At 36.7% G+C, this 24,434-nt stretch overlaps 4 protein-coding genes and 1 pseudogene across 6 annotated transcripts; 4 read left to right on the top strand and 1 right to left on the bottom strand.

The window, feature by feature from the left end:
• Positions 1-3,444: 3,444 nt before the first annotated feature.
• Positions 3,445-4,372, bottom strand: LOC109181723 (zinc finger A20 and AN1 domain-containing stress-associated protein 6-like). Its single transcript, XM_019331619.1, has one exon. It carries the CDS (start codon positions 4,159-4,161, stop codon positions 3,694-3,696), a length of 468 nt encoding a protein of 155 aa, XP_019187164.1. The 5' UTR covers positions 4,162-4,372; the 3' UTR covers positions 3,445-3,693.
• Positions 4,373-7,696: 3,324 nt separating this feature from the next.
• Positions 7,697-11,435, top strand: LOC109181716 (transcription initiation factor TFIID subunit 12). 2 transcript variants are annotated; one of them, XR_002054251.1, is made up of 9 exons: positions 7,697-8,322; positions 8,821-8,976; positions 9,509-10,024; positions 10,161-10,235; positions 10,343-10,421; positions 10,505-10,569; positions 10,679-10,714; positions 10,795-10,988; positions 11,066-11,435. XR_002054251.1 is itself a non-coding variant. In XM_019331611.1 (8 exons), exons 1-8 carry the CDS (start codon positions 7,756-7,758, stop codon positions 10,921-10,923), a joined length of 1,623 nt encoding a protein of 540 aa, XP_019187156.1. In that variant the 5' UTR covers positions 7,697-7,755; the 3' UTR covers positions 10,924-11,435. The 2 variants fall into 2 exon arrangements, 1 of the variants encoding a protein (XP_019187156.1); XM_019331611.1 differs by having other exon boundaries at positions 10,795-11,435.
• Positions 11,436-12,166: 731 nt separating this feature from the next.
• Positions 12,167-18,456, top strand: LOC109181721 (probable uridine nucleosidase 1). 2 transcript variants are annotated; one of them, XM_019331618.1, is made up of 10 exons: positions 12,167-12,529; positions 13,187-13,302; positions 13,393-13,452; positions 13,528-13,710; positions 13,812-13,916; positions 14,019-14,115; positions 14,211-14,318; positions 14,395-14,530; positions 14,684-14,797; positions 18,445-18,456. In XM_019331618.1, exons 1-9 carry the CDS (start codon positions 12,427-12,429, stop codon positions 14,790-14,792), a joined length of 1,017 nt encoding a protein of 338 aa, XP_019187163.1. In that variant the 5' UTR covers positions 12,167-12,426; the 3' UTR covers positions 14,793-14,797; positions 18,445-18,456. The 2 variants fall into 2 exon arrangements, with proteins under 2 accessions (XP_019187163.1, XP_019187162.1); XM_019331617.1 differs by lacking the exon at positions 18,445-18,456 and having other exon boundaries at positions 14,684-15,025.
• Positions 17,266-20,361, top strand: LOC109181722 (annotated as a pseudogene).
• A 3,193-nt stretch (positions 20,362-23,554) lies between these two features.
• LOC109181107 lies at positions 23,555-23,893 on the top strand. The gene has a single exon (XM_019330861.1). The coding sequence runs from the start codon at positions 23,555-23,557 to the stop codon at positions 23,891-23,893; it is 339 nt and encodes a 112-aa protein (XP_019186406.1).
• Positions 23,894-24,434: the final 541 nt, after the last annotated feature.

Genomic DNA, 24,434 nt, shown 5'->3' with positions numbered 1-24,434 from the left:
ACCCTACCACCCCGTCATCCCCCCCCCCCCCCCATGCCACACCTCACGAAGAGGGGGCACGAGGCCATGCAACCGGCGCGATTGCCCGCCCAGCGGGGGCCGGCCACCCGGCGACAACTAGCCCCAGGAGGGGGCACAATCGCCGTGCGAGGAAGCGTCTAGGCCAACTGACTCGCCTCGACTGGTCTTCCCCTCCGTCATCGTCAAAGGTTGCTGTCGGCGATGTCCTTCCGACGGCCCACCTTCCTCCCCACAGCTTACTCCCCACGTATTTTGACCCAATAACACAAGTTCACTAAATCTCTAGCTCATACCCAATATCCCCATTATTTTGAAATTTGTCAATTTTTTTGATTAATTTAAAATTTTCCTCCATCTTAAAATTTAAAAGTAGATAGAGATTTAGGATAAGTGTGATCAAGATTATTGGACAGTTTTCATTAGTTATTAGCAGTAACGACAACGATTTATTATTTTATTAATAGGATATTATAACATAGTTTTGGCATTGCGGGTACGGTTTCTTAAGAATCATATTCAACATTTGTACGTAAATTTGTGCATTTATGTTTTTGGACTGACTACCTTTTACCATTACTTGAAATCGATGTAGAAAAAATATTCTATAATATTATACAACAACATACTAATTTCAAATTACAAAGTTCACAAACTTCATTATATTGAATAGTCAATAAATAAAATGATAATTTGTCTAAAGGAGTGGTCAAGATGAATCTTAAATTATTCACTTAGTTCAATTTTGGATGGGATGCAATATATATATATATATATATATATATATATATATATATATATATATATATATATATATATATATATATATATATATAGTTTGCAGTCACGATCAAAAAGTACAAGTTTTAATCTTGAATTCGGCTCAATTACTTAATGGTCTGATTCGATATTTAATCATACTCTTTTAAGTTGATCACATTAAATCATTTACTTAATTTCTTGTCACAATTATATTAGTCATCAATTTATATACTAATTAATATTGATATGATAAAAGTTAGAACTCAATTATAAACAATATCAAAATAGTTTTAATGCAAAAGATAATGCTAGTATTATGTAGGAAAACAAAAAGCAATTCATTAACAAATCACAACTTGTTTTATAGTTAATCCATATAATATACATTTTACTCAACATGATGAGACTCAATTCACTAAAATGTAAAAATAAATATGGTTCCAATACAATAAATATAAATGGGGACCAATTGTAATAAGAAAATAAAAATCATAGATATGATGTAGAAAAATTAAAAGATTGTAGCTAAATATAGTAATAGCACAATAGTTAAGGACTTAAAAGTGAAATTAACTAAAATAAATTACAAAGAATCTAACGCTCTTTTAAATAATACTGTAAAATTAATTGTATGGTCCATTATATATGGGCTTGAGTCAAGTTCATGACAGTAAGTAGGGGTGAGAATTTGGGCCAAAGCATTTTGGTTAGGTGGTTGGAGTCATTAATCAATGGTTAGGTGGTTGGAGTCATCCCTATCTTAGTCAAGGATGTAGTTGGCCGCTACGAGTAGCTGGCGAGCGACAATGACGATTTCAAGGAGTGAATTTTGTAGACTCTGGGTGTCACCCCTGCCCACCCCCCCCCCTCCCCCCAACCTCGACGTCTGATCGGCATCTCTACCTTAGTCAAGGGTGCAGTTGGCCGGTACTAGTAGCTGGCGAGCGACAATGACGATTTCAAGCAGTGAATTCGTAGACTATGGGTGTACCCCCCCCCCCCACCCAACCTCGACGTCTGGTCGGCAACCCTACCTTAGTCAAGGATGCAGTTGGCTGCTACAGGTAGCTGGGGAGCGATAATGACTAACGTCACAGACTGAGATGAAGTAGTAATTGGGACACATGTATGATCCATAACATTTCAAGCTTCGATTCCACATATTTTCCCATTATTCTCCATTCTTGGAGTACTATAAATAAGGAGTCTTAGACTCTCAATTCATTTTAAACATCATCATCAACATCCCTCATACCAACTTTCCCCTCTTGTTCTCTATAATTACTTGTTGTCCTAAGACAATCAGTGTAATTAGCCAGTTGAGCTCATACCTTGGGCCAAATAATTTGCCTGTTCATTTATATGTTTGTATAGCCAAAAACCGATCTTTCATTGCCTGTGGCATTAAACTATTTATTAACATTAATATGTTATTATCATTCATTACTATTTTTTTCCAAATTACCTATTTTTTATGATAGGCCTAGTCTAATACGTACAACCAACAATATTCATTTATCTTTGACCACCATTTTGGAACTTGTTTGACATTTACATGAGAAAAATCCAACAAAATTAAATCATGTGGCATCATACTTTTATAAATTAAAATAAGTGAATAAAACAAGTAAACAATATTTAAATAAAAAATGAAAATTTTAACCTAATCATACTATAACTTACATTGTGAAAGAAATAATAAATTCAATATATATATATATATATATATATATATATATATATATATAAAAGGCCGGTGTTTCCGTGGGTCCACCCTTTCCCACGAGCCCGTGTGGATAAATTTAGACCATTGAATACTTAAGATTAATGGTTTAGATTTCGCCAAGTATGCAATTGTGCACTTCACTTGCACTTCACTTGCACAATTCATGCACAGTTGGTGAAATCTAGATAATTGATCTCTAACATCCAATGGTCTAAATCTGTCCACAGAGGCTCATATAACATGGACTCATTTGATCACTATATATATATATATATATATATATATATATATATATATATATATATATATATATATATATATATATATATATATATATATAATCCAACTAAAATACATAGAAGACAGCAAATCAAGACCGTCGCTTTCGTCCTCCTACCGCCGTTGTTTGTCATCTTTCACCAAATGGATTGAACTTATCCTTTCCTTGATTCCCATTTAGAGAATTTTCGTCCATTAGTTGTTAGTCCTTCATTAGAGTACATTATTTATTCATTGAAATTTTTATTTTAATTCATCAAATGCAAAATTAAATCATTTTAATACAATTAACATAAAGAAATAAAAGTACAAAATGATTATAAAAAGAGCGATCATGTTCTACTGATGATATAACTGATAGTCAATAATGGTTAAATGTTTTTCAAGAACATACAACTCCTACTGAAAGTGACCGTAATGCACAATTATCAAACTAGCATAAAATTAGTTCCTTTATTATAATAGTAATGTCCTAAAATTAACTCTAAATGAACAAATTTTTAAATAATTTACTATGTCGATCAACATCTTATATCCTTCATTAGGTGTAATTCCTAAGCTTTTGTTGGTTGTACCTGGTAGAATCGGCAAGTTAAAATTTTTTATTTTCATATTAATTGTTTATACAATTACAACTAATTGATTAAAATTTATCACAAACATCACCAATCAAGTAGTAATTGCACAACAATTATTAACGAGAAAAGAAAAATAGAAAATGAAAAAGATGAATATACATGTCGACAATCACGTATGGCTGACGTGATATCCCACGATTCTCTTTTTTGTTTTTTTGATTTTTTTTTTTTAGCTCTCTCTCTCTCTCTCTCCTTAGACAATTATCAAATATTATCATCGTCAACCCATTTTCCGGCGGAAAGGCGGCCGGAATCGACCGACGGGCGAGATCATATCTTCTCCAGCTTCTCCGCCTTGATTAGAGGATTGGCCTTGGCGATGGCTTCTCTGCCCAAGGCCTTAAAATCGAACGAGCATCCGTGATTCTCGGGGTACCGGTGGACCCCACAGAAGGTGACCCCGCACCGGCACCGGAATCCCGTCAACCCAACCTTCTTCCGGCAAGCCGAGCACCGGTTCGTCGCCTGCTGCGGCAGCACCACCGCCGCCGCCGCCTCCTCCACCTTATCTGCCGCGGCCGCCCTTCCCTTCAAATTCTCCGGCGACGAAGCAGACGCCGGCGGCGCGGCGAACACGGAATCCACCGGAGCCTTGGGTTTGGATTGGGCGGCCTTGAGGCAGATGTCCCGGTAGCATTTGGAGCAGTAATTCTGCGTCGCCGGGCTGCCGAAAAAGCCGCAGTTGTTGGCGCAGAGGCGGTGGCCTTCGGGCGATTGGTAGCCGTGCTCCTCCGCCATGCTCAGACCTCGAGAAATCGAGTAAAGAAAAATAGGAAATGGATGATGAAAAGGGAAAAGAAAGCTGGGGAAGAAAGGGAAATGGGAGAATTTAAGAAGAGAGAGACATGGAGGGGAGTGGGTTAAACAAAAGAATCTCAAAAGGACTTGAAATGAGGAAGAAGACAAAATAAACCAACACCATTTTAATATTCAGAAATGATATCAATTTAATCACACAAATTTATTTTAATTTCTTGATAATAATTCAAACAAATATCACAGTCTGGATTTGCCAAAGATATAGTGATTAGCCATTTCCCATTAAAAAATTTGTGAATGGGAAGCCAAGAATTAAAAATAAAATTCAATAATAGAGTATGTAGACGAGATTTATGGAATTGGTATTATTATTCGCACTCATATATAAACACTTTGAAACTTGTGGCCATTGGCACCAATATACAAGCACATTGGGAAATACGTAGACCATGCATGTATATTTAGCGATTTATCTCTTTCACTGAATCTCTAAAGGCAAGAGTGGTGGAGCCCTAGTGATTGAATTACAATCATTTATTAGAATTTTGGGAAATCTATGGGTTGTGGCTACAAGTATATACAAATACTTTGGGGAATAGGTAGACTGTTTAAACATATTTTGCGATTTATTTCTTTAACTAGATATCTGAGACAAGAGTGGTTGAGTTATAACCTATAGAGATTGATGTACAATCTTTTAAATAATCAATGTATGTCGAGTTAATGAGAAATACAAAAAAAAAAAAAAAAAAAAAAAAAAAAGAAGTGAAACTATATGAAATATAATTCATCAAATATTAATTGTGATGAGGTGTCGAGATAGGATTATATACCCAATATAGAGGGGAATTATTGATCCGACCCGATTACATAGAAGTTAAATTGCTGCATATACCTTAATTAGAGAAAACACTAATTGTGATTATTGTCCTTTGTGTGGGTCAGATTTACAATTACATGTATGATGAGCTGTATATAATCTTGAATTTATGACACCATATATTTTGGGAAAAAACAATTTACTAAAATGGGGAAATAATTGCTAATCTACAATTAAGGAAATATTCACGAATTAATTTTGCATCATTTGACATGATTTGTTATTTATGGCATCATAGATCATTAAAAAACAAAACAATTGAACCCCAAACCGCTCACCTCTATTGCCATCTGTAATTTTAATTTTGACTTTTCATAAATATGTTTATTTTGAGAATTAATTTTTCATCCACTTATTACTCATTTTCTTCTCCCAAAATTTATTACTCATTTTGAGTATACAATATATTTATTTATTCGTCTCACTACACAGAGTGCATATTCAATTTGACCCGATCCAAATCAAAAGTGTACCCCACATATATTTATATTACAAAATAGCTACTTGCAATATTATTTATGTTAAAATTTCAACATCCACAAAAAGATCAAATCCATGATATATATTCCCCAAATGTTTTGGTATTGATAAAAATTGAACTTTACACATTGCGTGTTTGCTAGCCATAGACATATTTTGAATTTGTGGAACTAATTGACCTATGCTCTAGAACAACAAAATAAATTAGGAGAAAGTTATGTAGATGTACAAACGTAGTCTAATAAGAAATCATTTTAAAAAATATTATTTGTATAATGTTTTTAAAATAAAATGATGTTGACTTATAACAAGTGTGGCATTGTTACAAATTTTCATATTTGTTTTCTATGCATAAATTGACCTAACTTAACACATATTACCGCAAGAAACTACTTTATTTGGAATACTACACAAGATTTGGTATATATAGTATTAACGTATATTTATAGTCATTAAATATTAAAGATTCTGTCTCAATTCGGGATAAATTAATCATATTAAGTTATTATTATTAATATATATATATATATATATATATATATATATATATATATATATATATAGTATAATAAAAGAATATTTTTTGAATCCCCAATCCTAAGGATCCCTATACATCTCGATTCGACAGAACATATGGGATGACGTGAATTATGATAACTTAGTGATCTCAGGTCATTGTTCTCAAACTCCATTCCTGGGGCCAATTGAGCTGTCTATGCAGGTAAATAAATTTCTCTCATACATAATAGCTTCACGTAAGAGTTAAATCTTATTTTTGAAATTTATTTGAAGTGATTAAATGGATGCGGACACTTCTCTAATGCCAAATGATTAACTAATAGATTATTATATATAATGCAAAGGAATGGATATGAAATTATAATATGAAGGATTCCTAACCTCGAATAACACCAATTTGACTAACATTCGAGACATAGTTAGGTGTCAAAACCCAACACTAAGGTTGGTGAAACAAGTACTTTGTACTAATAATCATAATAATGGAAAAATGAAAAGATTCCTTTTGAATTTTAATAATACGAAAAAAACTTATAAAATATTAATTCCAATTTAGAATAAGATTTATTGGAAAAAGTTTTCAATTCGAAAGGGGCAACAAACACAAGTAAATCAACCTTGGCGGTGCAGTACAGCTATGATTTTAGCAACAATTCGTGCTTTTCTTTGGACAATTGGACCGACCATTTGGTCATTCATGTCCTTGCAATGATATGGTTATCAATCACAATACGCCAAGTCATAAAATAGTTTTACTCCCAAATATTATATAGGACTAAAAGAATGAGAACTTCTTTCAAAAAAAAAAAAAAAAAAAAAAGAGTGAGAATTGATAAGTCAGTGATTTTTGTATTTTATCATGAGTTTGATTCTTACTAATATCTTTTTAGTTGAATTCGTCACAAAAAATGTTCTTAATATAATTTATCACTTATATCAGTTATATGTGATTCATTAAAAATAAAAAATTTACTCAAAAAATGTTAAGATTGTGACTTGTGAGATTAAGCTTAGCATGAATTTGGATTTGTTGGGACTTGGGACAGGACAAATTTTACTGTGGACCATGTTCCAAAACAATGTTGTTTCTTTTAATTAAGAAACGACACTCGTTCCGTCTAATTACTCATGTTTGTTTTTTTGGGTAGGGATTACTCATGTTTGTATGACGTATTCAATTTTATTTTATATACATTGTAGTTTCATTTCGTTACAACGAAAATATAATTTTGTTTCAACTACAGTTTCATTTGACATTATACATTCAATATGTGAGACCTGTTATTAAATTTTATTTTATATACACTGCAGCCTTATTAGTTATTACGACAACACTAAAGTATAATTCTAATTCAACTACGATTTCATTGAACAATAAACACTCAAATATGTGAAAGTGTTATTCAATTTCATTTTAAATACACTTTAATTTTATTTTGTTTTGAACACACAAGAAATTCGGGATTATTAAAAGTACACGATTATTATCAAACCCCATACATAAATTTATGATTTTTTAAATTAATTATAATTATAAATTTATAATAATGCATTTTTTTATTTTGCAAAAATAGACTTTTTTATTTTTTATTTTTATTTATTTTTTGGTTAATTATCTAAGTACCTGTGGTACACTTTATTCCCGCAAAAAATATGTGTTCCATTGACAGTTAGAGCTCCGAGTCTGTTTTTCGATGGAGCAACCACCACCGCCGCCACAGGCGCCGCCAAATGAGCAACAACTTCCGCCGCAACAGCAACTACCGCCGCTACCATCAGCTGCGTTGCCGCCGCCGCCTCTTACATCCTCCTCCGCTGCACCGTCCTCGCTTTCCTTACCCGCCTCTTCACTCCCTCCTCCTGCGGCGACGGAGACCGTGCGTTCTCCCAACCCAAACCTAAACCCCGCCACCACATCCCCCGCTCTCAATATCCCTCAATCAAGGCCGGCATCGCAGCCATCGTCGTCCTTTTCCCGGCCATGGCAGCAGCCATCGCCATTCCAGCACTTCTCATTGCCTCCTCCTCCGCCTCCTCCGGGGCCGCACTCTGCCTCCGCCTCCGCCACTCCTTCGTCTTCTTCGCTATCAATGCCGCCGCCGCCTAGGGGCGGAATGGCGCTTGGTGTCCCTGCCCATCACCCCGGGCCTCCTCCCCCTCCCGCCTCGTTTTCGTCCTTGGCTCCGCCTTCCTTTGGCCAACAATTCGGTGGATTGGGCCGCAATGTGCCTGATTCTGTGCCTACTTCAAACTCATCCCAGGTCTTATTCATTATATCCTCTAATGTGATAAAAAGATTTGATTTTTCATACAAAGAACCAAATTTCATCCTCCCTTGGCTATATAATTGCTAGTTTCTATTCCATTTAATTTGTGTTTTTGTGAAGTTTGACATAAATTCTTTGGAGACCCACAGTCACTATCCGAGCTGTGCACGGGTAAATTCACCTTGTCACAATGTCACCTTAGTCCGTAAAGGAACATAAGGAGGTAAACCAGATTGCCTATAGCTGATTGGTAAGGCCGTCCATAACGGACTGACTCAAACCAAGAAGGAGGCCACTAGGTTACTCGTTGGGAGTCGAACTTGTAACTTGCCGTTACCAAGTCTAAAGCCTAACCAGCTTGGCTAAGATTGACTTAAAATGTTTAGGATTGCAAGTGTGAGAGAGGGGGAGAGAGAGAGAGAGAGAGAGAGAGAGAGAGAGAGAGAGTTGCTTCTTGTGATGCATTGCATGAATGTTGTTTCAAATGTACAGGTGAGACAGCCAATACAAGGAATGCAAGGAGTGGGAATTATGGGTGCCATTGGTTCCAGTTCAGCAATAAGAGCAGCTGGGGTTCCTCAACATCCATTGAGATCAATTACCTCATCTCTTAGAGCACAGGCTGTCCCTCAGTCTCCTGGTTCACAAGTGAGCATTTTCTGTTGTTATTTGCCCTTGTAGTCTATTGCTCTGGTGATTCGGCTTCTGATTTTGGTTTAAATATGACTGCTTAGCTTACCTTTAGTGGTTGTTTGATGCATACAATACTCTTAATCTTTCATTGGTAATGCCTTAGTGGTTCAAGGAACTTGGTGATGATAAACTTGATTTAATGTATGCATGGTGTTACTGATCATGAAGTTGAAGCTTTTGCTCTCAAGGAGGATGATGATATGAAACACCATCTCTCCAGTGTAGGAGGCAATGAAGAATAAGCAAGGTTACAAGTTCGACTCCCAGCAAAGAACGGTCTATTGACCTTCTTAGTTTGAGCCAGTCAGCTATAGACAATCTAAACTTGTCTGCCTCCTTGTGATCTTTTGCTGGCTAGGGTCATAAAGCGGAGTTTACCCAGTTTGCACCCTTGATAGTGGTTGCGGGTTTCCTTTGTCAGTCCAAAAAAAAGGATAGTTTTCAAACTTGTTAAAGCTATACATTTTCTTCGTCTTTCTCCTTTCAGAATTTTCAAGGACATGGCATGCTGAGAGTTCAATCAGTGGGATCTCCAATTTCTCCTGGTGCTTCTCAGAATCCACAGTCCCAGAATCAGCCTTGGTTATCTTCGGCTGCACAAGGGAAGCCTCCGTTGCCACCCCCCTCGTTGAGGCCTCAGATGAGCCCACAGTTATTGCAGCAACGATCTCATATTCCTCCACAGCATCACCATACCATGCCTACTGCCTCTCCGCAGCAACAGCATACATCTTCTGCCCAACAGTCACAGCCTTCAAGTTCAGTTCCGGTTCCTGAGAATTTGGCACAGCAAGTTCAACCATCAAGGAATCAACCGTCTTTCCCCAATCAACCACCAATTGCAAGGGGTCAAGGGTTGGGAATTCAAAGGCCCCCGTCTCTTGCAACGCTGCAACCTGGTTCTGTTCAGGCTGGATCGCTTCATAGACCTGCTGCTGTGGAGACCGAGGAGCCTTGTAATAGGATTCTGAGCAAACGAAGCATCCAGGAGCTCGTGACTCAGGTGAGTAATTCATTGCGTATTTCTTTACCCACTTTTCAAATTACTCGTGTATTTGAGGCCTTGAGGGCATATATGACGATATGGTACTCCTCCATCAGTTTATGTCCATCTATTTGACTAAAGATTCCACTGACAGATTGATCCCTCGGAGAAATTGGATCCTGACGTTGAGGACATCCTTGTAGATATTGCTGAGGACTTCGTGGAATCTGTAAGTTATTCTGATAGAAGTTTTTTTTTCCAAGAATTATAATAGCCCATATTTTGAGCTACTGACTAGTTTATGCGTTTTCCTTCCGATCACATTTGTTGGAACAGATTACAACCTTTGGTTGCTCATTGGCAAAACACCGAAAATCCTCTGTGCTAGAATCGAAGGACATCCTTATAAATGTTGGTCAGTAATTGGAACTCGGAAGTTGTATAAGTGGTTCTATGTACATTGGCAGTGCTTAATGTTTAGTGGATGCTTTGGTTCAGAAAGGAACTGGAACATATCTCTTCCGGGGTTTAGCGGGGATGAAATTAGGACCTACAAGAAACCAGTACGAACATCTCTTCCTATCAACTGTACACATAATTTCGATTCATAGGCAAAAAACAGTGTCTCGTACTCTCGTGTCTTTTTCTAACACTTCTCCTCATGTTTCCCAGTTCACAACTGACATTCACCGAGAGCGGCTTGCTGTTGTAAGTTTGAAAACTAAACTCCGATGACTAAACCTAGTATGAACACCTGTTAACTTGATCACACGTTCGTTCTGTGGCAGATCAAGAAATCAGTCGCCACTGCAGAGGCATCGAATTCAAAGAGCGGGGCTGGGCAAGGTGGAAACTTGAAGAGCCATACGGGAAAAGCACCTGCCAATATTATGAGTCCCCCTAACACAAAAACCTAAAGCTCTAACACCCATTGTTCTGGAACACTGGTTTTTGCGAAGCTTACCATTACACCAGTCACCGGGTATGCTCTTTCCTTGTATTGTTTATCGTTTCTTGATCTTCCATCTTATACGTGTATGTATGTATTCTCTCATCCAGCATAGCGTGAGGGTGTCGAAAATTTTTATGTCCACAACTTTAGCGTAACAACATCATCATCATCCCCAAGCTGAGGTGAATAACAAAGTGACCCGGAGGCGCAATTACCAGAAAATGGGCAGGAAAAAGCACTGAACTTTCCTCTTGCCAAACTCCTCCCAGTTGAGGCAAGTACATAGAAATAGTCAAAAACCAATACTCTGAATGTACTTGCTGTTTTTACATACAATTGATGGGTGTAGGCATTTTCTATGCCTTTAATTTAGATCTTGTTTTCAATCACATCTCGACCGGATCTGCCATGGATGATGGGCACTATCTGTTTTTGAGTTTTGACAGCTAAAAATTGCTAATAAAAGCAATCAACATATGTTTCTGAGTTGTCAGTGGCATATTCTAATCTTCACCTCACTTTTCATGGCTTTTTTAAGCTAATGTTTGTCTGACATGACATGCAAGTTGAACTAAAACGTTAGTTTATGTTTGTCTCACATGCAACAAGTTGATCAAACGACCAAAAAGATATACTGATATCTTGTATGTTTGCTGATTATTATTATTTTTGCCTTACAACCTTTCTCGCCGACGTTTATTATTATTATTTTTTAAAGTATTTACGTTACAAGACGAGAATTATTAACATCAATATAATTTTTTTTGGAATAACGAGTAAAATATGTAGTCACTATCCGAAAGTATAAACTAAGTAATTAAATTTAACATTGTGACTCTATCAGCAAAGAACTACAAGTCCGACAATTGACTTAATAACAACAAAATTCTAAATCGCCAACTATAAATACAAAATCGAATTCACTCAAACTCACAGACTTTCTAGTAAATCAAAATTTTTACAGTAAAAGGTAAAAATTATAAAAACATATTTTTACTTCATTGTAAATTTTACTGTAATAGTTTAAAGGATGAAAAGATAAAGTAATATTATATCTGTGACCTATAAAAATGATGATATGTGGTTAGAGTTTTACTTCTTACATCATTTTCCCCTTGGAATATAGCATTCTTTGAAGTCTGACAAGTAGAATTGAATATCTCACCATATTCAATAAATATACGCAAACATGGAGGCGTTGCAGACGTATACTCAACTATAGCAGAAAAGTTCTTTCCAATAGCAGAAAAGTTCTTGGGTGGCTGGGTGGAGTGGGTGGCGATAAAAGCACTTCATTATATATATTAAAAACTCTATCTTTTCCAATTGGCTTCCGGTATCGTTCATATCCTCCACCCGCACTTGGATTTGCTGCAAAAATCTGTCTTTTTCAGGCACCAAGATTCTACCTTTTCCCCATTGTATCAGATTTTGCTCTCTATAATCAGTTAAGCTTCAAGAAACAGTGATGCCGATTTCCGACGGAAATTCTTCGGCTGGAGTGGTCGAGGTTTATTCGTCTGCTGGGGAGAATCGTGAGAAGATCATCATCGACACTGACCCTGGAATCGGTGAATCCTTTTGCCCTTTTTGTTAATGGGTCATGATAGCAGTCATTTATACTAAGGAAGAATCTCCTGCTACTTTGCAGTGTTCAGTTTTGGGGTGGGTGGGTTTAGTTTTTTTTTTTTTTTTTGAAAAGAAAAACAACTTCCATTAACGAACTTCAAGATACAGAGAGTTTTTTATAAAACTACTAGAAAGATGGAAACTTTATGATATATGATGTATTGATATTCCTTTGGTTCTTCTCTGTATTGTTTTATGCTGTATTTGAGCCTATGATATTCTTGCCAGACTTAGTCAAAGGTGGAATTTTTCCCAGAATCTTGGCATTTTTACGAGGAAAATGGGTAAAAAAGGGGAAAAGTATAGACATAAGTACTCAATTTTACTGATGAAAATCTTTGTGAATTACTGAGGTTTACATATACTGACAGATTTATGTCATTTCTAGTTGTATGCATTTGGAAGAGTTATTGAGTATTTACAATCCACTAATCAGGATAAATCATGAAATATCTACCTGATTCTCAGTGGAAACTGGGTAAAGAGTATGTTTATAAGTTAATGAACAGATCAGAAAGTTTCGAGTTTTAGGTGGTTTTCAATTCATTTGTCAAATGTGGGATGCAATTGAGCCTTTTGTTTTCTTGGTTGGTATCTAGATGATACTGTGGCAATACTGATGGCGTTCCAGACACCGCATTTGGAGATACTAGGATTGACAACGATATTTGGCAATGTTACTACAGAAAATGCAACGAGGAATGCATTACTTCTGGTAACCATAAGTTGTTATTGTTACTCCGTTTTAAATTTCGTTTGAATCATGTTGGTGATCAAAAACCGTTTAATTGTGCAAAAAGGATAGTGTGAGGTTGCTGGACGTCCAGATGTTCCAGTAGCAGAGGGTAGCCCCGAGGCACTAAAGGTAATAATACTTTGATCGTTATGATGCATTGTACCGGATAAGATGAAGTTAACATAATAAATCGTTGTTCAACAGAGGGGAAAGCCACGTATTGCAGATTTTGTTCACGGGGCAGATGGGTTGGGTAACTTAAACGTACCGCCTCCAAAATCCAAAAAAATCGAGAAATCAGCGTCTGATTTTTTGGTTGATAAAGTTTCGGAGTTTCCCGGTGAAGTATCTATACTTGCACTTGGACCGCTTACGAATTTGGCTCTGGTTAGTAGGATATATCTAATTACAGTCGAACTATATGTTCTACACTAGTTCGTTTTGTCACATTTGAACCCGAATAAATCATTGCTCGTGTCGTTGTTTAGGCTGTTAAGAAGGACTCGTCCTTTGCAAGCAAGGTGAAGAGGATAGTAATCCTTGGCGGTGCATTTTTTGCCTTGGGAAATGTTAATCCTGCTGCTGAAGCCAATGTGCGTAATCCTATTACTTTATAAGGTTTCGAATTGTTTGTTTTGTGTTCATTGCGGTGATTCTTGTTTATAATAATATGCATTTTTTTTTTGGCAATACAGATCTATGGGGACCCGGAAGCTGCAGATATCGTGTTCACCTCGGGCGCGAATATTGACGTCGTTGGCATTGACATTACAACACAACTTAAAATGACAGGTGCTTGCTCGAATGCTCGTTTTAAGGTTTCTATAATCTTTGTAGTTTATACATATACACTTCCTTTGCTCATTTTAAGCGCCCCGAGGTTTCAGATGCTGATCTTGATGGATTAAGGCAATCCAATGGTAGGCACGCCCGGTTCATATGCGACGCCTTCAAATTTTACCGCGATTGGCACGTGAAGTCTGATGGCGTCTATGGTAATTAATCTTTTTTTTCCAGACAATATGCGTCTATTGTCGAGTTGTTAATTGTCGTCTCTGTCACTGTCCCCAGGGATTTTCCTGCACGACCCTGTCAGTTTCGTGGCATTAGTCCGACCTGATCTCTTCACGTTCAGGAAAGGGGTCGTGCGTGTTGAAACACAGGGCATCTGCACGGGGCATACGCTAATGGATCAAGGGCTTAAAAGGTACGTATTCATTCATCATATTCAACGCATTATATATAAAGCATAAACGTGTATGTAGTCTTACTATCAGCTTAGCCTTTTAGTTGAAACGGAACCTGTCCTCCATGTCCTCCAATTCACACAACCGTAACCATTTCTTGCAAAATAATGCAGATGGAACACGAGCAACCCGTGGACAGGCTACTCTCCAGTTTCGGTTGCGTGGACAGTTAATGTGGATGAAATTCTGAGTTACATCAAGAACTTGTTAATGAAACCATAATTTGAGTTTAACACTATAAAGTGTTGTCAATTGTGTAAAATTATTGTACTTTTTATAGTCCTAAGTGTCTGTATTTCTGCAATTGTGAACAAAAATGTTGTATGTGTTGTTGTACTGGCCAAGTAATTACGTTGCTTGTTCACACATCTTATTTGTGAAAAAACTGAAAATACAATAAAACCCGTGTCTACATAAGATACAATTTCACAAAATAATTATGGAGTATTTATTTTATTTTCATCATCTCTTTCAAATTCTATATATTTTAGTTGATGTGTCAAAATCTTTCAATCTTTTTATTGGATGATAAGGAAAACCAGCGGTCATTATTTGAGGATATGTATTGAAAAATTTCACTTTTGTATAATATCTCACAAACTACTACTGATGGAATAATCACGGAGCGGGGTTGGGGCGAAGCAATACGGAGCGGGTCGGATCCGGCATCAACAACTCGCGAAGCATGGCGAACTACTTGGGGTCGGCCAACCACCCCAAGGTGCCTTGGGCCAACGCGGGGCTGGCTCGCGTCGCGCCGGCCTCCGTGGGCTTGGCCTCGTGAGCCCATGACCGGCCCTTTGGCCGAGCTCCATGCTCGCTCAAGGGCCGGGTCCTCGCGTGGGGCGAGTCTCGCGGCGTGGACCATGGCTCCTCCCGCGTACCCTGGGTCAGTAGCGGTCGGGGAGTATAAAAGCACTTCTCGGTGTCCTATTTAAGTATCTTTTACCTTCTTACTACAACTGTCTTGTTATTATACGTCCCGAACCTCTGTAATAGCGTTATACATCCAATTAATATAATATTTCTATCCCTATTGTCATTTTATTATTCGTTCCTTATATTCAATCATACACTCGAGTTGTATAATTCAGAATTCAAACCCCCGAGTTCATATAATCTATCAACTACAGTACCACATATGAGAGAAGTAAGCCGATGAATTCAATTGAGAGGGGGTTGGCATATTCTAATTTTCACCTCACTTTTCATGGCTTTTAAGTTAATGTTTGTCTGACATGACATCCAAGTTGAACTAAAACGTTAGTTTATGTTTGTCCCACGTGCAACAAGTTGATCATATATATATATATATATATATATATAGGGACGGAGCCAGAAATTCGGTTGAGGGGGGCGAAACAGTACAGACAGATTCAAAAAAAAATTTCAGTAAAGGCGAAACATTAAAATAAAAGAGATAATTTAAAAATAAATAAATAAATTACCTAAGAAATATAGTTGTAAATATTGTTGGATATGAATGAAAAATAAAACACATCCAAACTCGACTGTGTTGAAGTCATAGGGGAACGAGTAAAAAGAATAAGAATTGTAAAATCATGTTAACGCCAAAATTTGAACCCTTAACCTCCCTTTTATTATCAAATATGTGCTTTACCACCTAATCTAACTTACTTCTTTTTTACATTTATAATTTCTTTATACTAATACTAAAACATGTACTATATATACATATATACATACAAAGTCTATATATGGGGTGGGGTTGGGGGTGGGGTGAGGGGGGCAGCTGCCCCCCTGCCCCCACTTTGGCTCCGTCCATATATATATATATATATATATATATATATATATATATATATATATATATATATATATATATATATATATATATATATATATATATATATATATATATATATATATATATAGGGAAGAGTTCATGTGCGGATATAGTTTCCCGTGCGGTTGTGCGGTTAGATCTGAGCTGTTGATCAAATCTAAATCAACGGCTCAAATCAATGAAAAAAAAAACGCATGTTCGGAAGAAAGACACGCACCTTAAGTGTTAGATCTTAAGCACAAACTCACGCACATTAAGTACAAAATCCACGCACAATAAGTACAATCTCACGCACATTAAACACAAAACCACGCATATTGTTGGATTGTGCTTATTCGTGGGTTTTGGTAGACGCTTTTGGTCAGTAGACGCTTTTGGTCATTTAGACGTGATGCATGCTTCTTCAATCAACACATATTAAGCACAATCTCACGCACATTAAGCACAAACTCCACTCACATTAAGAACAAATCTCACGCACCTTAAACACAAAAGCCCCCACTTTAAGTTGTACCAACTACTCACATTAAGCACAACCTCACGCACATTAAGCACAAAACTCACACAACTTATGCACAAGACTCACGCATATTATATACAAAATTCACACACATTAATCACAGAACCCGCTCACATTAATTTTGACCTAAATACAAAAATTACAAAATTACCACCGCTTTTTTTTTTTTAAAAAAATTTGATAATACTACGACATTGATTTAAGCAAGATAAATGGCCCAAATTAAACCGCACAAATGCACCTGAGCAATCTAAACCCACCAGAACCTATATATATAACTCTTTTTCAATATGCTTCCGGTATCGTACATATACTCCACCCGTCGCACTTGGATTTGCTGCAAAAATATAGCGTGGTTTTGACTTTTTAGGCACCACGATTCTACCTTTTCCCCATTGTATTAGATTCTGCTCTCTGTAATCAGTTAAGCTTCGAGAAACAGTGATGTCGATTTCCGAGGGAAATTCTTCGGTTGGAGTGGCCGAGGTTTGTTCGTCTGCCGGGAAGAATCGTGAGAAGATCATCATCGACACTGACCCTGGAATCGGTGAATCCTTTTGCCCTTTCTGTTAAGGAAGAATCTCCTGTACTTTGCAGTCTTCTGTGGGTTTAGTTTTAGTTTTATTTTTTTCTTTTTGAAAAGAAAAACAACTTCCATTAATAAACTTCAAGATACAAGAGAGTTTAAGATAAACGATACTTAGTTTTATAAAACTACTAGAAAGATGGAAACTTTATGATATATGATATATTGATATTCCTTTGGTTCTTCTCTGTATTGTTTTATGCTGTATTTGATCCTATGATATTATTGCCAGACTTAGTCAAATGTGGAATTTGGTTTAGTGACACTATTAGGATTGATCGCGGCTTTCAAAAATTATAATCTCAGTCCACAATTATTGTTTTTGTTGAAAAATGGTCATTCCGGTCAATTTTCCGTCAAAATCTCACCGGAAAAAAATTCTCCATTTCAATTAGAGATAAAATAGATAATCTCATACTGCTATTGACTTCTTATTTTGACCAAAGTGCGAAAAAAATCAAACCAATTGCCATGCATGAACTCTAATCTGCTCTCATCTCATCAACCCATCTACTAGACAAACATAAATCACATTCTGATCAAATTCAAAGTCATCAATATTGATGAGATGAGAGCAGATTAGAGTTCGTGCATGGCAATTGGTTTGATTTTTTTCACACTTTGGTCAAAATAAGAGGTCAACAGCGGTCTGAGATTGCATGGTCAATATAAATGTCTCTATTTGAAATGAGGAATTTTTCCCCGAACGGAAAATTGGCCGGAATGACCATTTTGAAACAAAAACAATAGTCGTGGACTGAAATTACAAGGTTTGGAAGTTGCGGATCAATTCTGATAGTGTCACTATAGTCGTGGATCAAAAGTGCAAAAAACTCACACCGAAGAACATGGGTAAAAAAGGGGAAAAGGATATGATAGACATAAGTACTCAATTTTACTGATGAAAATCTTTGTGAATCACTGAGGTTTACATATACTGACAGATTTAAGTCATTTCTAGTTGTATGCATTTGGAGGAGTATTTACAATCCACTAATCAGGATAAATCATGAAATATCTACCTGATTCTCAGTGGTAATTGGGTAAAGAGAATGTTTATAAGTGAATGAACAGATCAGAGAGTTTCGAGTTTTATGTGGTTTTCAATTCATTTGTCAAATGTGGGATGCAATTGCTAGATGATACTGTGGCAATACTGATGGCGTTCCAGACACAACATTTGGAGATACTAGGATTGACAACGATATTTGGCAATGTTACTACAGAGGATGCAACGAGGAATGCATTACTTCTGGTAAACATTCCTGTACCTGTCAATAGCAGTAACGATAAGTTGTTAATGTTACTCCGTATTAAATTTCGTTCGAATCATGTTGGTGATCAAAAACCGTTTAATTGTGCAAAAGGATAGTGTGAGGTTGCTGGACGCCCAGATGTTCCGGTAGCAGAGGGTAGCCCCGAGGCACTAAAGGTAATACTTTGATCATTATGATGCATTGTACCGAATAGGATGAAGTTAAACATAATAATTCATTGTTCAACAGAGGGGAAAGCCATGTATTGCAGATTTTATTCACGGTGCAGATGGGTTGGGTAACTTAAACTTACCGCCTCCAAACTCCAAAAAAATCGAGAAATCAGCATCTGATTTTTGGTTGATAAGGTTTCGGAGTTTCCTGGTGAAGTATCTATACTTGCACTGGGACTGCTTACGAATTTGGCTCTGGTTAGTCGGATCTAATTACAATCAAACTATATGTTATTCACTAGTTCGTTTGTCACATTTGAACCCGAATAAATCATTGCTCGTATCGTTGTTTAGGCTGTTAACAAGGACTCGTCCTTTGCAAGCAAGGTGAAGAGGATAGTAATCCTTGGCGGTGCGTTTTTTGCCTTAGGAAATGTTAATCCTGCTGCTGAAGCCAATGTGCGTAATCCTAGTACTTCATAAGGTTCCGAATTGTTTGTTTTGTGTTCTTGTTGATAATATGCATTTTGTTTGGCAATACAGATCTATGGGGACCCGGAAGCTGCAGATATCGTGTTCACCTCAGGTGCAAATATTGATGTTGTTGGCATTGACATTACAACACAACTTAAAATGACAGGTGCTTGCTCGAATGCTCGTTTTAAGGTTTCTATAATCTTTGTAGTTTATACATACACACTTCCTTAGCTCATTTTAAGGTTTCAGATGCTGATCTTGATGAACTGAGGCAATCCAATGGCAGGCACGCCCAGTTCATATGCGACACCATCAAATTTTACCGCGATTGGCACGTGATGTCTGAAGGCGTCTATGGTAATTAATCTCTTTTCCAGACAATATATATGCGTCTATTGTCGAGTTGTTAATTGTCGTGTCTCTGTCACTGTCCCCAGGAATTTTCCTGCACGACCCTGTCAGTTTCGTGGCATTAGTCCGACCTGATCTCTTCACGTTCAGGAAAGGGGTCGTGCGTGTTGTAACACAGGGCATCTGCACGGGGCTTACGCTAATGGATCAAGGGCTTAAAACGTACGTATTCATTCATCATATTCAACGCATTACATAGTTTCACACTGTTAGTTGACCGTATAATATATAAAACATAAACGCGCATGTATACTAGTCTTACTATCATCTTAGCCTTTTAGTTGAAATGAAACTCGTCCTCCAATAATGCAGATGGAGCACGAGCAACCCGTGGACAGGCTACTCTCCGGTTTCGGTTGCGTGGACAGTTAATGTGGATGAAGTTCTGAGTTACATCAAGAACTTGTTAATGAAACCATAATTTGAGTTTAACACTGTAAAGTGTTGTCAATTGTGTAAAATTATTGTACTCTTTATAGTCCTAAGTGTCTGTATTTCTGCAATTGTGAACAAAAATGTTGTATATGTTGATGTAGTGGGCAAGTAATTACGTTGCTTGTTCACACATCTTATGTGTGAAAAGCTGAAAAATACAATAACACCGTGTCTACATAAGATACAACTTTACAAAATAATTATGGATCGAAGTATTTATTTTCATCATCGCTTTCAAATTCTATCTATTTTAGTTGATGTGTCAAAATTTTCATCTTTTTTATTGAATGACGAAGAAAATCTGCGGTCACTATTTGTGGGTATGTACTAAAAAAAATTCACTTTTGTGTAATATTTTACAAACTACTACAATACCACACATGAGAGGTAAGCCGATAGATTCTATTGAGAGGGTGTGGGTGTTGGCAAGAATTTTAAAAGATTTTTTGTGTTATACATCATCTTGAGAAAGACCAAGCTCCTATGTACTGTACTCTTTTTGAGACTCGAAAGGGGGTCCTCTTTGTGATGCTACGGATGGTTGTCCGAAGTGCAAGGGGTAAACTCAGACTCATATAGAATAGGATTGTACGTGTTGAAAGGTCATATCATATTTTGGTTGAGTTTTTTTTTTTTTTTTTTTTTTTTTTTTTGCCTTCTCTCCCCGCGACTATAATATTTTGTTATGTTTTACCATTGTTACACCAAAATAAAAAGTTTCACATGAGCTCTCGTTTTACTGTGTGTTGGTAGGATTGCTAGGGGAGTGGCTCCAAGTGTAGATAGCAGTGTTGCAAAAATCGCGCCTAGGAGGCCGCCGAGCGTAATGGCCTCGGCGGCCTCCTCTACGGCCGGCCAGCTAGGCGGCCGCCTAGACTGCCTAACCGGCCGGTTCGGCGATTTTTTTTTTTTTTTTTGAAAATGTCGGAAAAGTTTCGGAAGGCATAACTTTTGACTCGGTTGTCTGATTTGGAATTTTTTTTTTCAAATCGCGTATGTTTTTGAGATCTATACACCGTATGTTTTCAAAGGCAGTTTGGTCCACTAATTTCTCAAAAAAAATGCTTCTTTAGCTCTTAATTTTAGTTTTTTATGTATTTAGATGGTTTAAACAATCTTCTGAACAATTTTACAACCACTTTTGTAAATAGTTTCTAAGAAATAACTATGGAAACCTTATGTTTTAGTACTAAATTTTGAAAATTTTTAATTTTAAAAATTTTTTTAATTAAAAAAATTAAAAAATTAAAAAAATTAAAAATAAAAAATCGGCGCCCTAGGCGCTAGGCGCCCCCTTGGCGCCTAGGGGGCGACTAACGTGTTTTGCAACATTGGTAGATAGGGTTAAATTTGTAGGGGTCATGCAAATACATAAGCTCCTTCCCTTCTCTTTTGAATGAACGGGGTGGTTTAGAAGGCGATTTTTAATCAACAACCTCAGAGCGAAATGTTAGGTAGATAGTGACCCTGTTTGGTAAATGACTGTTAGCTGTTAGCTAATTGTGTTAATTAAAGGGTATAACTACTTGATAACATTAGCTGTTGTAGAAAAGTGTTTGGTAAATTAGTTGTTAGCTGTTTGGTATAATTTTTTTTTTTGAAAAAGCTAATTGAAAAAGTTGCTTGGAGTAGCTTTTGAATTTTATCATTTTGAAGTTGCAAAAAGCTAATTAACCAAACACTTATATTAATATTTTAACTAAATTAAACAATTAATAGTGATCAAATAAGTCAAAATTGATCTATAAATTAATTTTCTACCAAACAGGGCCACTATAAGCACTCTTAACTTCCAACTATGTGTTGTGTGGTTCCTAGCGAATGAAGAGAAGCTCAAAGAGCTTACGGGTGAATTAAGTTGCCTATTTAATATGAAAAATCATATTCCATTGCTTTTTGGGTAGACAAATTTTTTCCTCTTATTTGATATGAACGAGGAAAGGCATTGACCATTTCAAATGCCACTTGTCGATGGAGTAGGAAGTCTGGGGTGGCCAAACTTGTCAAATTTAATATGTGAACTTAACTCATTTGAAAATTAAAGTTGGTACAACGTTGAAAATTTTGTAAGTTATTAGGTTTCCTTATCACAAATTCAGCACAACCTTTTATTTTTCACGCAACTCTACAGACATCCTTAGCAAGGAAAGTACTAAAGTAACCATTATATCGTGCTTAGGAATTATCACCATCTTTTTAATGAGGAAACCAGCAATCCTTATGTGAGGGTGTACATGGGATAAACCCCATCATTATAAACTATATAAATTAAAGAGAGATAAATCGCATTAGAAAGACCACATGTCATAAGTTCGATCGAGAAGGTATTGTCAAGAATTGAACTTATAATCTTTTTGTACGAGAATCATGCTTCACTCACTCAATCACTATATTCGGGGGCAATTATCACCTTCTTTTACAGCAATTAATAGTTGAGGACATTGAGCTGAGATATGTAGCTTAATTAGGTAAATCATGGTTAAAGAATGTATATTGGTAGCTAGATACTAACTTGTTAATCACTTTTAGTTGCATGTCAAACCTCATGACCTAATCATAACCAACATGCCAACATTTGCTCAATTAAGATCGTTTGAGATAAAAATTTTCAATATAATGTATTTATATATTGAGTGATGCTACAAACTCCTCTTAAAATATTCCTTCTTATTCATTGAATGATGGTAAAAAAACTCATTTTTGTTTCAAGTCAAACAAATCCATCATTTGTTCACATTAGTCTCTCAAGAAATCAACAAATCGTGTGGCTTATGAGTTGGCTCGGGCAATCGGTTCTTTGTCTGTCTCAAGATCGTGGGCTGTTATCCCATTTGCTTGTATTGATGGTTTATTAAATCATTAATGAAGTTGTTTCTTGCTTTCAAAAAAAAAAAAATGAAGAATAAATGCAACCTAAACCAATAGGAGAAAAAAAAAAAAAAAAAAAAAGAGAAAAAAGGTCAAACCTAAAGTGTATGGTTTCTTGATTGCTCATGAAATCAAAGGCCCAGATTCATTATGTTGAACAGAAGTCATGTACGCAGTCATGGCGGAATAAAGCGGTTGAACCAGCTCTCCAGTCTCCCCTCTCATGGTGGTTCAACTTCATTTTCTTGTCTCTATCGACAGATGACAGTTACCAACTACTCCCTCCCCACTCCAACATCATACGTTGAAAACCAACTTCTCCTAATCCTCAACTACAAATTAAAACATAACCTCAAAAAACCCAAACTTCAATTCAATTCTCCGCACCCTATAAATCATCAATCTTAAACTAACTGGCTTCTTCAATTCATCGTCGATCAGCCATAATATAATGTCGTCTCGGGTTGGTTCAACATCGTCCATGAATGTTCTGGCGGAGAAGTTGTCGTGGTACTGCGCCTTGTTCATGGCGCTGATGCTGGTTCTGAGCTGCTGCGAGTCGACGGAGAACGAGTTCGCGGCGAAGATGATGGTGGAACGGCCGCCGCACGCGGCGGCGGCGGGGGTGTGCGACGAGATTTACGTGGTGCGGGAAGGGGAGACGCTGCATACCATAAGCGACAAGTGTGGAGACCCTTTCATCGTGGAAGAGAATCCTCATATTCATGATCCCGATGATGTCTTTCCTGGCTTAGTTATCAAGATTACTCCATTCAACCACCGTCTCTAGACTCTACTTTATATATCATCCTATAATATTATGCTTTTTTTTTTTTTTTTTTTTTTTTAAATTAATCACCATGTAGTATCGGCTATAAAAAAAAAAAATTTGCCCTCAATCTACCATTTAGGGATCAACTGAACTACTCGATCGCTATCTTGTCTCCATGAGTGGAGAGGGAGATGGTGGTAGTCTGTAAAGAAATGAATTACTCTTTTTACTAGCTAGGCATAGCCTATATATGTGGTACAGTATTCAAGTTTATATAGCAAGGTTTTAATATTTTATATACTCTGATCTCATTTTTTACTCACAGTTTACATGTCATATTCTGATTCATCAAGAAAAGTTGATGGCCACATCTCTTTGTCTTCTATAAATCAAATCATAATATATGACGGAATTTTACTCTATAGGAATACATGTATCATTTAGCATTTTATATATAAAGTTGTATTGTGTGACCATTGAGTTGAGCATATGTATATGAGGTTATAGCTAAGTGTCCTATATGTAATAGGAGTTGGGTCAAGGCAAGTAATTCACATGG

This window comes from Ipomoea nil, unplaced genomic scaffold (genome assembly GCF_001879475.1).
Source record: "Ipomoea nil cultivar Tokyo-kokei standard unplaced genomic scaffold, Asagao_1.1 scaffold1043, whole genome shotgun sequence".
Classification (NCBI taxonomy): domain Eukaryota; kingdom Viridiplantae; phylum Streptophyta; class Magnoliopsida; order Solanales; family Convolvulaceae; genus Ipomoea; species Ipomoea nil.
The sequence above is the reverse complement of the archived record's forward strand: the minus strand, read 5'-3'. Positions and strand labels throughout refer to the sequence as shown.

Excerpts from the sequence above, each read along its gene's own strand:
- LOC109181716 (XM_019331611.1), top strand. The coding sequence starts at position 7,756 with ATGGAGCAACCACCACCGCCGCCACAGGCGCCGCCAAATGAGCAACAA. Across the intron at positions 10,025-10,160 it reads TCCAGGAGCTCGTGACTCAG|ATTGATCCCTCGGAGAAATT; the intron begins GTGAGTAATTCA and ends TTCCACTGACAG. Across the intron at positions 10,422-10,504 it reads GGACATCCTTATAAATGTTG|AAAGGAACTGGAACATATCT; the intron begins GTCAGTAATTGG and ends GCTTTGGTTCAG.
- LOC109181107 (XM_019330861.1), top strand. The coding sequence starts at position 23,555 with ATGTCGTCTCGGGTTGGTTCAACATCGTCCATGAATGTTCTGGCGGAG.
- LOC109181721 (XM_019331618.1), top strand. The coding sequence starts at position 12,427 with ATGCCGATTTCCGACGGAAATTCTTCGGCTGGAGTGGTCGAGGTTTAT. Across the intron at positions 13,453-13,527 it reads GTAGCCCCGAGGCACTAAAG|AGGGGAAAGCCACGTATTGC; the intron begins GTAATAATACTT and ends GTTGTTCAACAG. Across the intron at positions 14,531-14,683 it reads ATGGATCAAGGGCTTAAAAG|ATGGAACACGAGCAACCCGT; the intron begins GTACGTATTCAT and ends AAAATAATGCAG.
- LOC109181723 (XM_019331619.1), bottom strand. The coding sequence starts at position 4,161 with ATGGCGGAGGAGCACGGCTACCAATCGCCCGAAGGCCACCGCCTCTGC.